Source organism: Pholcus phalangioides, unplaced genomic scaffold (genome assembly GCF_987345545.1).
Source record: "Pholcus phalangioides strain wild (caught in Gottingen) unplaced genomic scaffold, Ppha-v1.0 ptg000012l_1, whole genome shotgun sequence".
In the NCBI taxonomy this organism is placed as follows: Eukaryota; Metazoa; Arthropoda; class Arachnida; order Araneae; family Pholcidae; genus Pholcus; species Pholcus phalangioides.
In genome coordinates this window covers 16,949,727-16,963,972 of record NW_028301605.1, presented here as the reverse complement: position 1 = coordinate 16,963,972, position 14,246 = coordinate 16,949,727, and the positions used below count along the sequence as shown (strand labels likewise).

General features: G+C 31.0%; 1 protein-coding gene across 1 annotated transcript in view; it reads right to left on the bottom strand.

Moving 5' to 3' along the window:
* The window catches only part of LOC149079676 (homeobox protein cut-like 1), a 519,361-nt gene that overhangs the window by 403,491 nt on the left and 101,624 nt on the right, over positions 1 to 14,246 (bottom strand). The window contains exon 2 of the mRNA XM_089240290.1: positions 10,977 to 11,087. Coding sequence (XP_089096416.1) covers positions 10,977 to 11,087 — 111 coding nt within the window. The remainder of the gene's footprint in view (positions 1 to 10,976; positions 11,088 to 14,246) is intronic.

Here is a 14,246-nt window from a genome sequence, read left to right as displayed (position 1 = left end):
ATTCCTTATACGACTTCATTCTTTCACATAAATTTTCCATCATCCATTTACGTGATTTTGTTCATTCGTATAAATTTTTAATTCATTGCTCAAATATGTAATTCTATTCATTGAATATAAGTTTTCAATCCATCATTAATTTACGCGATTTTATTCGTTCATATAAATTTTCTACATATATATATAACATATTTTCGACATTTCCCAACCATTTATATGATTTTATTCTTTCATATAAATTCCCACCGCACATTTATATGCTTTCATTCATTGATATAAATTTTCCGATACATGACTATTCCTTTATATGAAATTTTATTCATCTATATATATAAATATATATGCACTTTTTTATCATTTATATATTATTACCAATAACTTAATATTTTTATGATTATTTTTGTCCATAGCAAATACATACTTTTCATTCTAATAAAATAATAAACATAAAATCACAAAATTTTCAGTTTTTATATTTGAAACGTAAATTTTATTTATCATTTTAATATTTCAATCTCCCGCTATATATAAAAATCGACCAAAAAATAATTTTTCCTTCTAAAACCAAGTTTCCCAAAAAATTCTAAAAAAAATATTCAAAGTCAATACCAAAAAAACTCGCCCAATACATCACACAGAAAATATCCAGCATAAGAAGAAAAAAAAATCAAAAACATTATTCCTGTCACTTGATAATATTTTCAACCACAGAAATAAATTCGAAATAAAAAAATATCAAAAGAAAAAAAAAATTATTATTATCACTCATTTCATATCAAAAGACATTTCATAACATCCATCCCAATCGGAAATGAAAAGAAATGGACACCATTGATGATAGCAATTCAAGCACACGCGAGACACATCGAGACAGACAAACATTTCAAATTTCTTTCAAAAAAATTTTTAAAAAATATATATATAAATACACTCTCTAAATCTTTAATAATAAATTCAAATAAACGTCTCATTAGTTATTTAGAACTTCTCTTATTTTAATCCGGGCCGATGTATCAGTAGAATGCCAATCACCATTTAATACATCCCCGAAAAGCAAATATAACAACAAAAAATTCATAAAAAATTGACTTTTTTCGGCATTTTTTTTTTCCACCAGACAGACATCAAATGCAAAAAAAAATTCCCCTCTCCCTCTAAAGTCATTTATTTATTTATTTTTAATTTATTTTCCGCCTCACCCTTAAAAATCTTCGAAAAAAAATATAATAATAATTATTATTATTTTTCCTCTTGCATTTCTCTCCATTGACGAGCGTCGTCAATGCTCTCTTTTTCCTCTCTCTCTCTAGATTAAGTATTTTAAAAAATAAGGAAAAAACGAATTGATGACTTGTATAAAAACTTGGAAAAAAAAATACATTAAATGATCTTTTTTTTCGTGTATTTTTTTTTTAAATATTTTTGGAAATCTTAAAGCATGAAATTGTATATCGAAAAAAAAAATATATAAGAAATGTGAAGAGAAGTGGTTCGACCATCAGTTGAGGGTTCAAAATAATGGGCATCTCATTCGAGATGCTCTCTCCTTACTCTCCTTTATACCCATTGACATCAATGGTGATTATTATACTGTAAAATGCACATACTTTTTTCAGATGTATTTTTTTTCTTTTTTGTTGAAAAAGTGATAAATTACGGAAAATGAGTGACAAAATTAGCCATAAACTTGCTGTGCCTTATTACTTTTCTTAAATATATACGTATTTTCTTTTAAATACTTTTGGCATTTTTTTTTTTTTGCTAAATATCCTTTAACGATACGCTTTTCTTATTCCGATGTGCTGCTCATTTAATTGCTTTAATTATTTATTTTGAGATTCCTTGTGATAATAATAATAATAATAACGAAAAAAAAGGCAATTTTCTGAAGTGGATAGTTTTTTTTAATGCAAAAAAAATGCTTTTTTTTGCTTTTTTTTGGCAGATATTATTCGGTTTGGATTGAATCCAAAGCCACTGAAACGCAAAAAAAATCATATTGAGTTTAAGATGTCATTAATATCAGGATAAATTTACAAGGAATTAATAACGGATATTTATATTGTCTTGTTAATTATCTTTTTCGTCTGTGTATTGCCTTTAGTTATCGCTAGTTTATTATGTATATGGAATTGAAACATTAGAATCAAATATTTCTCTTGAATTATTACTTCTTCGTGGAATTTAATCATTTATTTGAGAAGATATTTCTAATGTGATCATGTATTTTTTTGTTATAAAGATAATTTTGTTTTAATTATGGAACTGTATTTGCCAGAGATAAAAGAAAATTGAATATTTGAATATTAAAGTTTTGACAGAAATATCGAGAATTATGTTATTGATTCGAGGAAGTGAATTTTTGAACGACGAATTTTGTGAAAATTGTCAAAAATTGTTTTATTAATTTATTTGAAAGAAATTGAAAATACTCTGAATTTTATTCAGAGTATTCAAAAGTGTTGGAAATAGAAACAAGGTTATCGCCAAGTTAATTCATCTGAAGTAATAGTTTTAAAGGCAACATAATTTTCAAATGGGTTTTTTAAAGATCGTTTTCTTCTTACCTTTAATAAATTACACGCGAAACTTAATTTCTCATAAATTGCTCAAGGTATTTTCGTGAAATTTTTCAGCAGAGTTTTAGATAACATGAGCTGAGCAATGAGCTAGGAACTTGCCTATTTGTTCAAGAATTTAGCATTTTACAGCTGTTTAAAAATGAATTTTGTTTTGGTCGTTATAATTAATTAAGGTTATAGTTTCATGAAAATTGATATATTCCAGAAAATATTTATTGCACCTCAAAACTTTTAGTTCATTGCACAGACAACTGTAATAGCAGCATACGGTATCAAATACGATGTACACTCTCTGGCGTAAGTACTGAAAATAATGCGGTTTCTAGTTTAAAAAATGTCTCAAAAAGTTTTTCATATACAGTAAAAATCCCGTTATAACGAGTATGGCTTATAATGACAATCTCCATATAACGAGTGGTTTTCAGGTGATTTTCGAAGAGCTAATGTTACAAAAAACATCCGCTCATGACGTCCATTATAACGACAATTTTCCCCGTGATTGTGAGCTGTCTTTGTAACGGACTCCTACCGTATTTTAGAAATTTCACTGGATTTTCTTATTTTTCACCGTATCAAGATTAAAACCCACACCGGTGTTGTAAAAATCACCCTATTTTTGAAAAGTATAAAAAGGCAGTCACATTAGCCTTAAAAATATTTCAGTTTATATGATAACCGTAGAAGTGGTTATTTTTCTTTGCAGATTAAACGTATGTTTTTGGTCGATATTTCACTACCATCGATGTGGTATAGATCGTAAAACCGATCAATAGGACGATTTTTTTTAGCTATAAAACGGGACTAAAGTTTCGACTTAAGGGGGAAATCCCTAAATTTCAATATTTAGGGATCCTGAGCAGCATCCTGAAAAAATTCTTAGTGTTCTGTGTTATGCGTATGGTTTGTTGTTGTTTTTAATGCAGTCGAATCCTATTATAACGAACACCAAATATACCGGAGTTGTGAAGGAATTCCAGGATTTTGCATTATTCTTATGTAAACTTATCTTTAGGATTAGAAAAGTGTTCGTAAAAAACTAGATTTTTTTTTCACTATAACGCTGTTAGTTAAAACGGGATTCGACTGTAAAATAAAATGCCCCTCAAACACTTCTAGAAATATTTATTAATTTTATTATAAGAGCTAATAAGCTCTAAAACGTACCGAATAAGTCCCCAAGAGCTGTTTTATTTTCGTTATATTGCGTCTTTTGTGTATTTCTTTGTATTGTAATGTGATTGTGTTTATGTGTTGTTTCGAAATACAAAAAAATATAAAAAATTTTAAATAATTGCTTTACTAGAACCGAAAATTCAGTTATTTCGTGAAATTTTAAGTACGGAATTTCTTTCTATAGTAGAAATGGATGACTTGTTGCATGGGATGAGGGAAGAAATTTAATTGCGAAAAAATGATTAATATTTCCTAATAAATCTGAAACTGTTTTAAAAGTGTTTTTTCTCACCAATTCGGAAACTGTTTTTTTGTAATACTGAAAATATTTTTATCTAAATTCAATTCTGAAAAATTATTTCCTTCTTGATTCCATTCAAACATTACTTCCGGAATTGAGTTCTGACTTTTCTTTATATAACAATGATATTGTACATTTCTGAACTCAATTCTGAATTATTCATTAATCATGAAATCTTATTGCATACATTTTTTGACAGGTTTAACTTAACAAATATTAAAAACAAATTATAAAATTAATTTTTTTTTCGAAATTTCATTGAAGCTATAGTTTGGATATTTAACATGTTATGCTCGATGTTTTTCAACTTTGAAATGAGAGAGAAAGCAAAAGAAAAATGTGTTGTATGTGACAGGAATTCCAGGAAAAAAAAATTAATTAACATTGTCAAACTTTGAAAATTGTTTCTTGATAATTTTTATCGGACAAAAAGTTTTTAAGAAAGTCTTTAAAACTTTTACGCATTAAAACCAATGTGTTAGTTACAACAGCAGCAGCAATAACAAACTCAACGTAAATTTTTTTTTCTAATTTTTCCATGGAAAAAAATACACAAAAGTTGACAAAGAGCAAGAAAATGCAAATACAGAAACTTCCTCGCGCATTAAAGAAAACTGGTTTAAAATTCCTCGACCAAAAAAATTGACACAAATTTGTTAATTTTGCAAAAAAAAGATTAATATTTCTTAATAAATCTGAAACTGTTTCATAAGGTTTAAAAGTTGTTTTTTTCTAATCAATTAGGAAATTCTTTATTTTCACAACACCGAAACTATTTCTATGTAAATTCGATTCCGAAATTATATCCTTCTCAATTCAATTATGAAAATTATTTCCTTCTCAATTCAATTATGAAAATTATTTCCTTCTCAATTCAATTATGAAAATTATTTCCTTCTCAATTCAATTATGAAAATTATTTCCTTCTCAATTCAATTATGAAAATTATTTCCTTCTCAATTCAATTATGAAAATTATTTCCTTCTCAATTCAATTATGAAAATTATTTCCTTCTCAATTCAATTATGAAAATTATTTCCTTCTCAATTCAATTATAAAAATTATTTCCTTCTCAATTCAATTCTCTCTGAAATAATTTCCTCCTCAATTCAATTCCGAAAAGTTATTTCCGTCTCGATTCAATTCAGAATTTAATTCCTTCTCAATTCAATTCTGATACATTATTTCCTTTTCAATTTAATTCTGAAATTATTTCCTTTTCAATTCAATTCTGAAATTATTTCCTTTTCAATTCAATTCTGAAATTATTTCCTTTTCAATTCAATTCTGAAATTATTTCCTTTTCAATTCAATTCTGAAGTTATTTCCTTCGCAGTTCAATTCTGAATTTATTCGCTTTTCAATTCCATTCTAAAATTACTGCCGGAATTCAATTCTGCGTTTTCTTCAATAATGAAATTTCACATTTCTGAACTCGAATCTGAATTACACATTAATTATGAAATCTTATATTTAAAAATCAGATTTATAAAATTATTTAGAAGCTTTATAAACTGGACATAATGCTTCGCGGACCGACAGGAAATTTCCACGGATTGGCGTTTGTCCGAGGAACACTGACATAGGTGGCAGTATTGCCACAAAATATCTAAATTCCACAAGGACTAAATTTCGAAAGTGCTTGAAAGATTTCATAAAGGCATTTAAGATAATATAGGAGTATATTTTATCTAAAAGTTCCATAAATTACCCTTTGATCAAATTCTTATGGATAAAGCTTCCAAAAGTTTTTGAATGGCTTTAATTTAAGAAATATAAAAAAATTGTGAAAATGAATCTTTTTTTCGAAATTTCGTTGAAGCTGAAGTTTAGATATTTAACATGTTATGCTCGATGGTTTTTCAACTTTGAAAAGAGAGAGAAAGCAAAAAAAACGTGTCGTATGACAAGAATTCCAGGAAAAAATAATAATTAACATTGTCGAACTTTGAAATTGTTTCTTGATAAATTTTATCGGATAATAAAGTTTTAAAAAAATTCTTTAATACATATACGCGTTAAAACCAATGTGTTGCAGCAGCAGCAACAATAACAAACTCAACGTAAATTTTTTTTTTTTCTAATTTTTCCATGAAAAAAAATATATATAAAATTTGACAAAGCAAGAAAATGCAATCACAAAAACTTCCTCACGCGTTAAAGAAAACTGGCGGAAAAATTCTAGACGAAAAACAAAAACAAAATTGACAAAGTTTAAAAATGTTTTTTTGAATAAATTCGGAAATTATTTATTTTCACAATACCGAAACTATTTCTATGTAAATTCTATTCTGAAATCATTTCCTACTCTCTTAGTTCAATTATGAAAATTATTTCCTTCTCAATTCAATTATGAAAATTATTTCCTTCTCAATTCAATTATGAAAATTATTTCCTTCTCAATTCGCAATCCTCAAATATTATTTCCTTTATCAATTCAATTCTGAAATAATTTCCGTCTTGATTCAATTCTGAAATAATTTCCGTCTTGATTCAATTCTGAAATTATTTTCTTCTCAATCCACACACACACACACACACACACACACACAAATCTGAAATTATTTCCTTCTCAATTCAATTCTGAAATTATTTCCTTCTCAATTCAATTCTGAAATTATTTCCGTCTCGATTCCATTCTAACATTACTGCCGGAATTCAATTCTGAATTTTCATCAATAATGAAATTGCACATTTCTGAACTTGAATCTGATTTATGAAATTTTATTGTACACGTTTTTTTGATTCGTTTAATTTAAGAAAATATGCAAAAAAAATTATTAAAACAAATTTTTGAAATTTTTTTTGAAGCTAAAGTTTGGATATCCAACATATATTATGCTCGATGAATTTCAACTTTGAAAAGAGAGAGAAAGCAAAAAAAATTTGTGAAAAATCGTATGACAGGAATTTCAGGGGAAAAAAAAATTAATTAACATTGTCAAACTTTGAAATTGTTTCTTTGATAATTTTTATCGGATAAAAAAGTTTAGAACAAAAAAATTCTTTAAAACATTTACGCGTTGAAACCAATGTGTTACAACAGCAGCAGCAATAACAAACTCAACGTAAATTTTTTTTTTTTCTAATTTTTCCATGGAAAAAAATAAAAATTACATAAAAGTTGACAAAGCAAGAAAACGCAAACACAAAAACTTCCTCGCGCATTAAAGAAAACTGGCGCAAAAATCCTAGACGGACAAAAAAATTGACAAAAAGTTGATAATTGCGAAAAAATGATTAATATTTTCCACAAGCGTAACGAAGGAAGACAAGTGAAAAAAAAATTCCCATTTTTTGTAGAAAAAAGGGAAAAAAACCGTTTTTTTTCCACCCTTTTTTGGCGATGATTTTTTCGGACGGGTTCAGAAACGCGTGATAAGAGGAATGATGTTGGTAATGTTGCAACAACACACATACCAGAATGGATATATATCTCTCGTTACGGTTTTGGGTTCCACGCCAAACTAGAGCTTGACAAAGTCATGTCATAGCCAAGTGGTAGAAATCCCTTTTATAACTTTTTTTCCCTCCTTTCCCAAATTTTTTTTCCCCCCTTATATCCTTCAGTTATTAATCACGTCCTTTTCCCTAATTATTGCTCTTTTTTTCTTGTTGTTGTTATTATTATTATTATTATTCCGGAAAAACTCCTTTTTCCAATCACGGCGTTGAGGGGAGGGAGGGGGGGGGCGGACCCGCGACAATTAGTTTTTAATCTGCCCCCGCTGTTAGCTCTTCGGATGAATATTTTCCGAAGGAATCGTGACGTTTTTGCCGTAATTTTAATTCCACCTGTCATTTCTGGAAATTACATAGTGGCCACGGAGAGACTTTTCCTACCGTCTCCTACTGTTGAAGATCAAAACTAAGCTAAGCCTGTTGGTTGTGTGCGTGGGTGGGTGGGGGGGGGGCAAGGAGGGGCCCCCATGGAGGGCCTTATAATGTGAGTGAAGGCGACGGATATTTATGGGTTGGAAATATTTCCTTTTGCTCCTTTAATTTCGAAGGGAGATAAATGGACGATGACGAAAGAGGAGACGAGAGGCGATCAATGAGATCAAATGAAAATCAACTTCTCTCAACGGATGTGGGGGGGGGGGGGGGTCTGCATCATCTTAGGGCCCCCCTCCCATCTTAAGACGTTCAAAATAATAATAATAATAATAATTTTATCTAGCCGGGAATAATAATGAGAAGCCGCAAAAAAAAAAAAAATTTACAGTATTACAAACGGGAGTGATAATAATAATAATAATAATGATGAGGGAATATTACAAAAAAAAATTTTCCCAATTATATGTGAGATTGAAAATTTTTTCGTAGGATTTTTTGAAAATTTTTGATCAGGAATTTTATTTTATTTTATTTTTTAATATGGGGGAAAAAGTAGTGAAAAGTAATTTGAGGAAGTCGCTGTGGAAATTTTCTTAAATTGATAAATGAAGGAATTTGTTTTTTTTCTCCCCCTCCTTTTTTGAAGTTTTATTGTGATTATGCTTTGATTTTGATTTTTAGCCCGTTTTTGAGTCGAAATTTGAAGATCTTGGCTTCAAAAATTTGGCTGAGAAATATGGGAAATAATTTTATCGTTTAAATTACTTGCAATCTTTTGGATTTTTTTAATTATTTTTTGTGGGTTATAAGGAATTTAGTAATAATTGCAGTCGATCCCGCTTATAACGTTCCCGCTTAGTACGACTAATTTTCATGAATTTAACTTTTTTCCCATATTGATAATGTTAATTTCTCCCAGATACAACGTTTAATTTTTTTGCTATTCCCGCTTACAACGTTCGGAAAATTCACAACGGGTTTTTTCCCTCCCTTCAAATAAGCTTACTTTTCATGTAGAGAATAGAAAATCATAATTATGTATGTGTGGTAGCGTTTAAAATTTTCTTTTTCTTGTTCTCCCGCTTTGTCCAACAATAGTGTGCAGAGCATAATTGCCCTTTACCACTGTTCAAATACAGAAGGTTGATGGAAATTATGTCTCTGAATAGGGAGACTAGCAGAGAAGAACTACTTTACCGCACACCAAACTCCGGTCATATATCGTCGTACGGGAAATGAGGCCGCCATCTATCGGTGATCATCCCAGGTTCGGTAGGTAAAGAACTTGATTCGGATGTTCTTTGGCCGGACTCGAACCAGGGGACCTTGACGGTAACCTTCATAGTGGAAGACGAGCACTGCGCCATTCGGGCAGCGCACACAAATAAGAACTAGAAAAAGTTCTCCAGAAGAGGTTACTTTTTTGATTCCTTTGCGGTGATTTCATTTTGATTCCTATAGTGGTGTTATAGACGACTACATAACAAAGGAATAAACGGCGGTCTTTCTTATATACTTCTGAATCTATTATACAAAATCAAGCCGCAAAAGTGCGTCATGGACACAAAATATAAATTGACAGGTTTGAAAATAATTAACAGATAACAATTTGACAGTTTTCAGATGGCAGCATCAAGTAGCATTATAAACGCGGTTCTTTTTCGGATAAGAAAAATCATATTTCCCATCTGTACTTCTTTGAATTTAGTTCTTCACATAACAGCCAATACGATGATTTCATGACCATTGAAATTTCGGAAAATTTAAGCCACAAGGGGGCCGTTCAAGTATTACGTCAGCAAATTTTTAGAAATTTCTGACTCCATCCCTGACAGCAAAATTTCGTCAGCACTGCCCCGTACCTCCTATGGAATCAGAAACGTACGCGAGAGGTGGCGTAGGGGGCTCGTGACACACCCCCCCCCCCACCCGACGAAAAAAAATATTTTTTAAAGAAATTTTATATATTATTATAATCAATTTCTGTTAATTTCAATGCTATTCGAACTCTAAGAACTCAAAATTTCTCTTTAAGAAATTCATTGCGACCCACCCTTTAAGCCATACATGGTAAACCCTTGACCCGCAGGCAGAATGTGGCCCTGAAGGTTATCTGATGTGGCTTGCCCCCCCCCCCCTCAAACCTAATTTTGTAAAAATAAACTAAGCGGACATTTACAAATCGCTTAAATGACCCGTGGCACAATTCCTGAGCATTTAAGTGGCCCGTGGCACATTTTCCGATCACTGAAGTAGGCCTGAAAGACCACTTTCACATTCAAAGGTCACTTAAGTAACCCGCGACACAGTTCCAGAACACTTAAACGATCCGTGGCACATTTAGAGATCCCTTGAGTGACATGTGGCACAGTTTTAGAGCACTTAAGCGGCCCCCAGTGCGGTTCTACATCACTCAAGTTACCCTCGGAACATTCCCAGGATTACTTAAGTGATTCGTGGCATAATTACGGAACACTTGAGGGGATTCGTGGCACAGTTCCAGAGCACGTAAGAGGCCCGGAAACATTTCCATAGCGCTTAAGCAGCCCGGACACATTTCCTGAGCACCTGAAGGATCCGTGAAACATTTAGAGATCACTAAAGTGGCTCTGTAGGGGACTTATCAATAGTAAGGATGTTAGTTCAGGTGCCCAATAACTAACGAAAGGTTTTTTTTCCGTTTTTGGCGCACCGAATAAGATGCCATTAAGAATATCGCATATTTTTATAAAGGGTGGTTGATGACGTAAGCAGCATCATCAAACCCCTCCCCCCTGTCATCAAAAGTCCGCACATCGGAAACCCCCTCCCACCCCCAATCGATGCTGACGTAATACTTGAATGATTATAGTTTGACTGCTATAAAATGAATAATTACTTCTTATCAAATATCTATATATATGTACCGTAATATTTGTTTATAAATTGAAAAGGAAATAAAGAAGCCATGGTCGGTGTAAAACTATGTCGTGTAACTGTTATAGGCATTTCTCGCTTATAACGTTTTTTAGTTACGGTTTCTTGAAAAACGTTATAAGCGGGATCGACTGCACTTGAATATTATGAAAGGTTATAGTACTTACTTCCGGTGTATTCCTCTTGAAGTCCCTGCTAAGATCAAGTAAAAGTTTTCGCGAGAGGTCACTTTCGTCCTGTTTGTTGGCGAGTTCTGTAGCAGTGACGTCAAGGGCATTCTGAAACAATTAATAAATAAATTGTATATAAATTTCATTTTCGGGCAAAATGTATGTTCCACAAGCATTCAACTTGTTTAGGGCATGATAAAGTTATAAAAGTCAAGCGCGACAAAAACGCGAAATTCTAATTCCGTTTCTAGAAACTGGAAAGAATCGTCCAACCTGGGAAAAATCCAAACGAGTTCATCCTATTCATCAAGTCTACCGAAAGTTCCAATAATCCACGCAAGTCTTTTAACTCACTTCATTAGACTAACAATTAATAAATTTATTAATCTCAATACGTATAAAAATAACTAAAACATATAAAATCTTCAGTGAAAGTGACGTCTTTACTGGTGGGCTGACAGGGCTTTAAAATTATCATACTCTCATCATTATGAATTTTCCTAATTACATTCTGAAATCATTTCTTTCCTAAAATTATATTCTAAAATCATTTCTTTCCTAAAATTATATTCTAAAATCATTTCTTTCCTAAAATTATATTCTAAAATCATTTCTTTCCTGAAAAGAAACTACATTCTGAAATCACTTCTTTCCTAATTACATTCTGAAATCATTTCTTTCCTAAGATTATATTCTAAAGTCATTTCTTTCCTAATTACATTCTGAAATCATTTCTTTCCTAAAAAGACATTACATTCTGAAATAATTTCTTTCCTAAAATTATATTCTAAAGTCATTTCTTTCCTAATTACATTCTGAAATCATTTCTTTCCTAATTACATTCTGAAATCATTTCTTTCCTAATTACATTCTGAAATCATTTCTTTCCTAATTACATTCTGAAATCATTTCTTTCCTAAAAAGACATTACATTCTGAAATCATTTCTATCCTAAAATTATATTCTAGAGTCATTTCTTTCCTAAAATTATATTCTAAAGTCATTTCTTTCCTAATTACATTCTGAAATCATTTCTTTCCTAAGATTATATTCTAAAGTCATTTCTTTCCTAATTACATTCTGAAATAATTTCTTTCCTAAAATTATATTCTAAAGTCATTTCTTTCCTAATTAGATTCTGAAATCATTTCTTTCCTAAAAAGACATTACATTCTGAAATAATTTCTTTCCTAAAATTATATTCTAAAGTCATTTCTTTCCTAATTACATTCTGAAATCATTTCTTTCCTAATTACATTCTGAAATCATTTCTTTCCTAATTACATTCTGAAATCATTTCTTTCCTAATTACATTCTGAAATCATTTCTTTCCTAATTACATTCTGAAATCATTTCTTTCCTAATTACATTCTGAAATCATTTCTTTCCTAAAAAAATATATTCTGAAATCATTTCTTTCCTAAAAAAATATATTCTGAAATCATTTCTTTCCTAATTATATTCTGAAGTCATTTCTTTCTTAATTACATTCTGAAATTATTTCTTTCCTAAAAAAATTATATTCTAAAATCATTTCTTTCCTAATTACATTCTGAAATGATTTCTTTCACTGTTCAATTTAAATTCTAAACTCCTATAAATTTTTTCACAGTTTTGTCTCGATATTTTTTTCAGAATTCAGTGATCATATTGTCTTTTTTGAACGCCGAAACCTCCTTTCTCCATCTTGTTATTTTCCAAATCGAGGCCAATGCTCCAAAACTCATCAACACAACCGTACGCACGACATAAACTTGACACAGACGCCACCTTTATTACAACTGCACAACACAACCCCCCCCCCCCCCGAAAAAAGATGATACTCATTTAATTCATCCGAATTCCACAAAAGCCGAGAAAGATGATCAACTCCCTAACTTACAGGAGAAGGAAGAAGCCTTTTATCTCCAAACTTCTCAACATAATAACAAAAGGGAAGGCTTGTGCTTCCCGTTTTACTTTTCATTAACCCGGATGAAGTTATCAACCTCGCGCTTGTGCTAAAAAGTTTTAATGGTTTTTAATTGCGGCAATTACATTTTCACTCGAAAATTTCATAAAAATGCGTTTTTCTCGTTTCCTCCCTCTCTCTCTCCTCATTCTCTCTAGCTTAAAATACCTCACGCTCATCTTTTCCCAAAAACGGAATGACTAATAACTTTTCCAGCTTGGGGAAAATAGTTTCAAAACAAGAAACAATTCTCCGAAAATACAGTCTAAAACCTGTCGTGTGTGTGTGTACGAGAGAGAGATTTCTGTTTTATGAAATTCAGTTTTTTAATCTTTTCCGAAAAGCACAATGAAGCCTAAAAATTTTTAGCCCCCCCCCCCCCTTTAAATCGTCAGATTCAAGCTTTAAAGCCAATTTATTCAAAATCACGCCATTTTCCGCCGACACACGGAAACGAGTAGTTCAAGAAGCTAATTTAAAAAGTCCACAAAACTCTTCCCGTTTTTTTTTTCCCAATTTTCTTTTCCTATTTTGTGGTTTTTTTTAGAGGGCGGAAATGTTCCAAGGTTTACAGTTGCTATCGAGGTATTTTTGTGTATGTGGTGGTTTTTTTTTTTTTCTTCCCGGAATCATCCCGGATTGTGACGGAGCATATAATAAATCCTGACTCTCTCTTTCTCAAAGATATAACCTCTATGTTAAATTCCATCACGCAACATGCAATGGAAACAAATAGTCTCATGTACACATTCTTCTAAAAAAAAAAATTTTCCCGTCTTTCTCTATGTGTTCTCAAATGAATTTCCGGAAAAAAAAATTTCCAGGGCGATAGATTAATATGCATTTTTTTTTTCCGTCTGGAAATAGCTCCTTGAGTTCATTTTTTGCCCCTGGAAAATAGCTTTTGAGGTTTTTTTCCTTAGAATTCCTTAACCCTTTACTGGACGATGTTACTGCATTATATGTGTCAGATTCTTTTTTATGCGTCTTATGTAAGTATTTGAGTGACGCAAAACGCGTCCGGGAATTTTTTTTCCGGTATTATAACGTGAATCTGGATTTTTTTCCCGTTTTTTTTTTTATGGGAAAAAAAATGACGTTTTATATGAAGGTATGTAGGTATTTGTGTTGGTCGAGTTGAGCTTGTTTATCATTTTTGTGTGCAAATGAAATTCGGGAATGTGTTTGTGTGATGTCTCTTTCGCTCCTGTTTTTTTCCTGGAATTCTTTGTAGAGTGTGATGTGTGACATATGTTTCTTCCCACTTTGGTTTTTTCCTAAGAATTTATAAAGATATATTTTTCTTTGAATTTTTT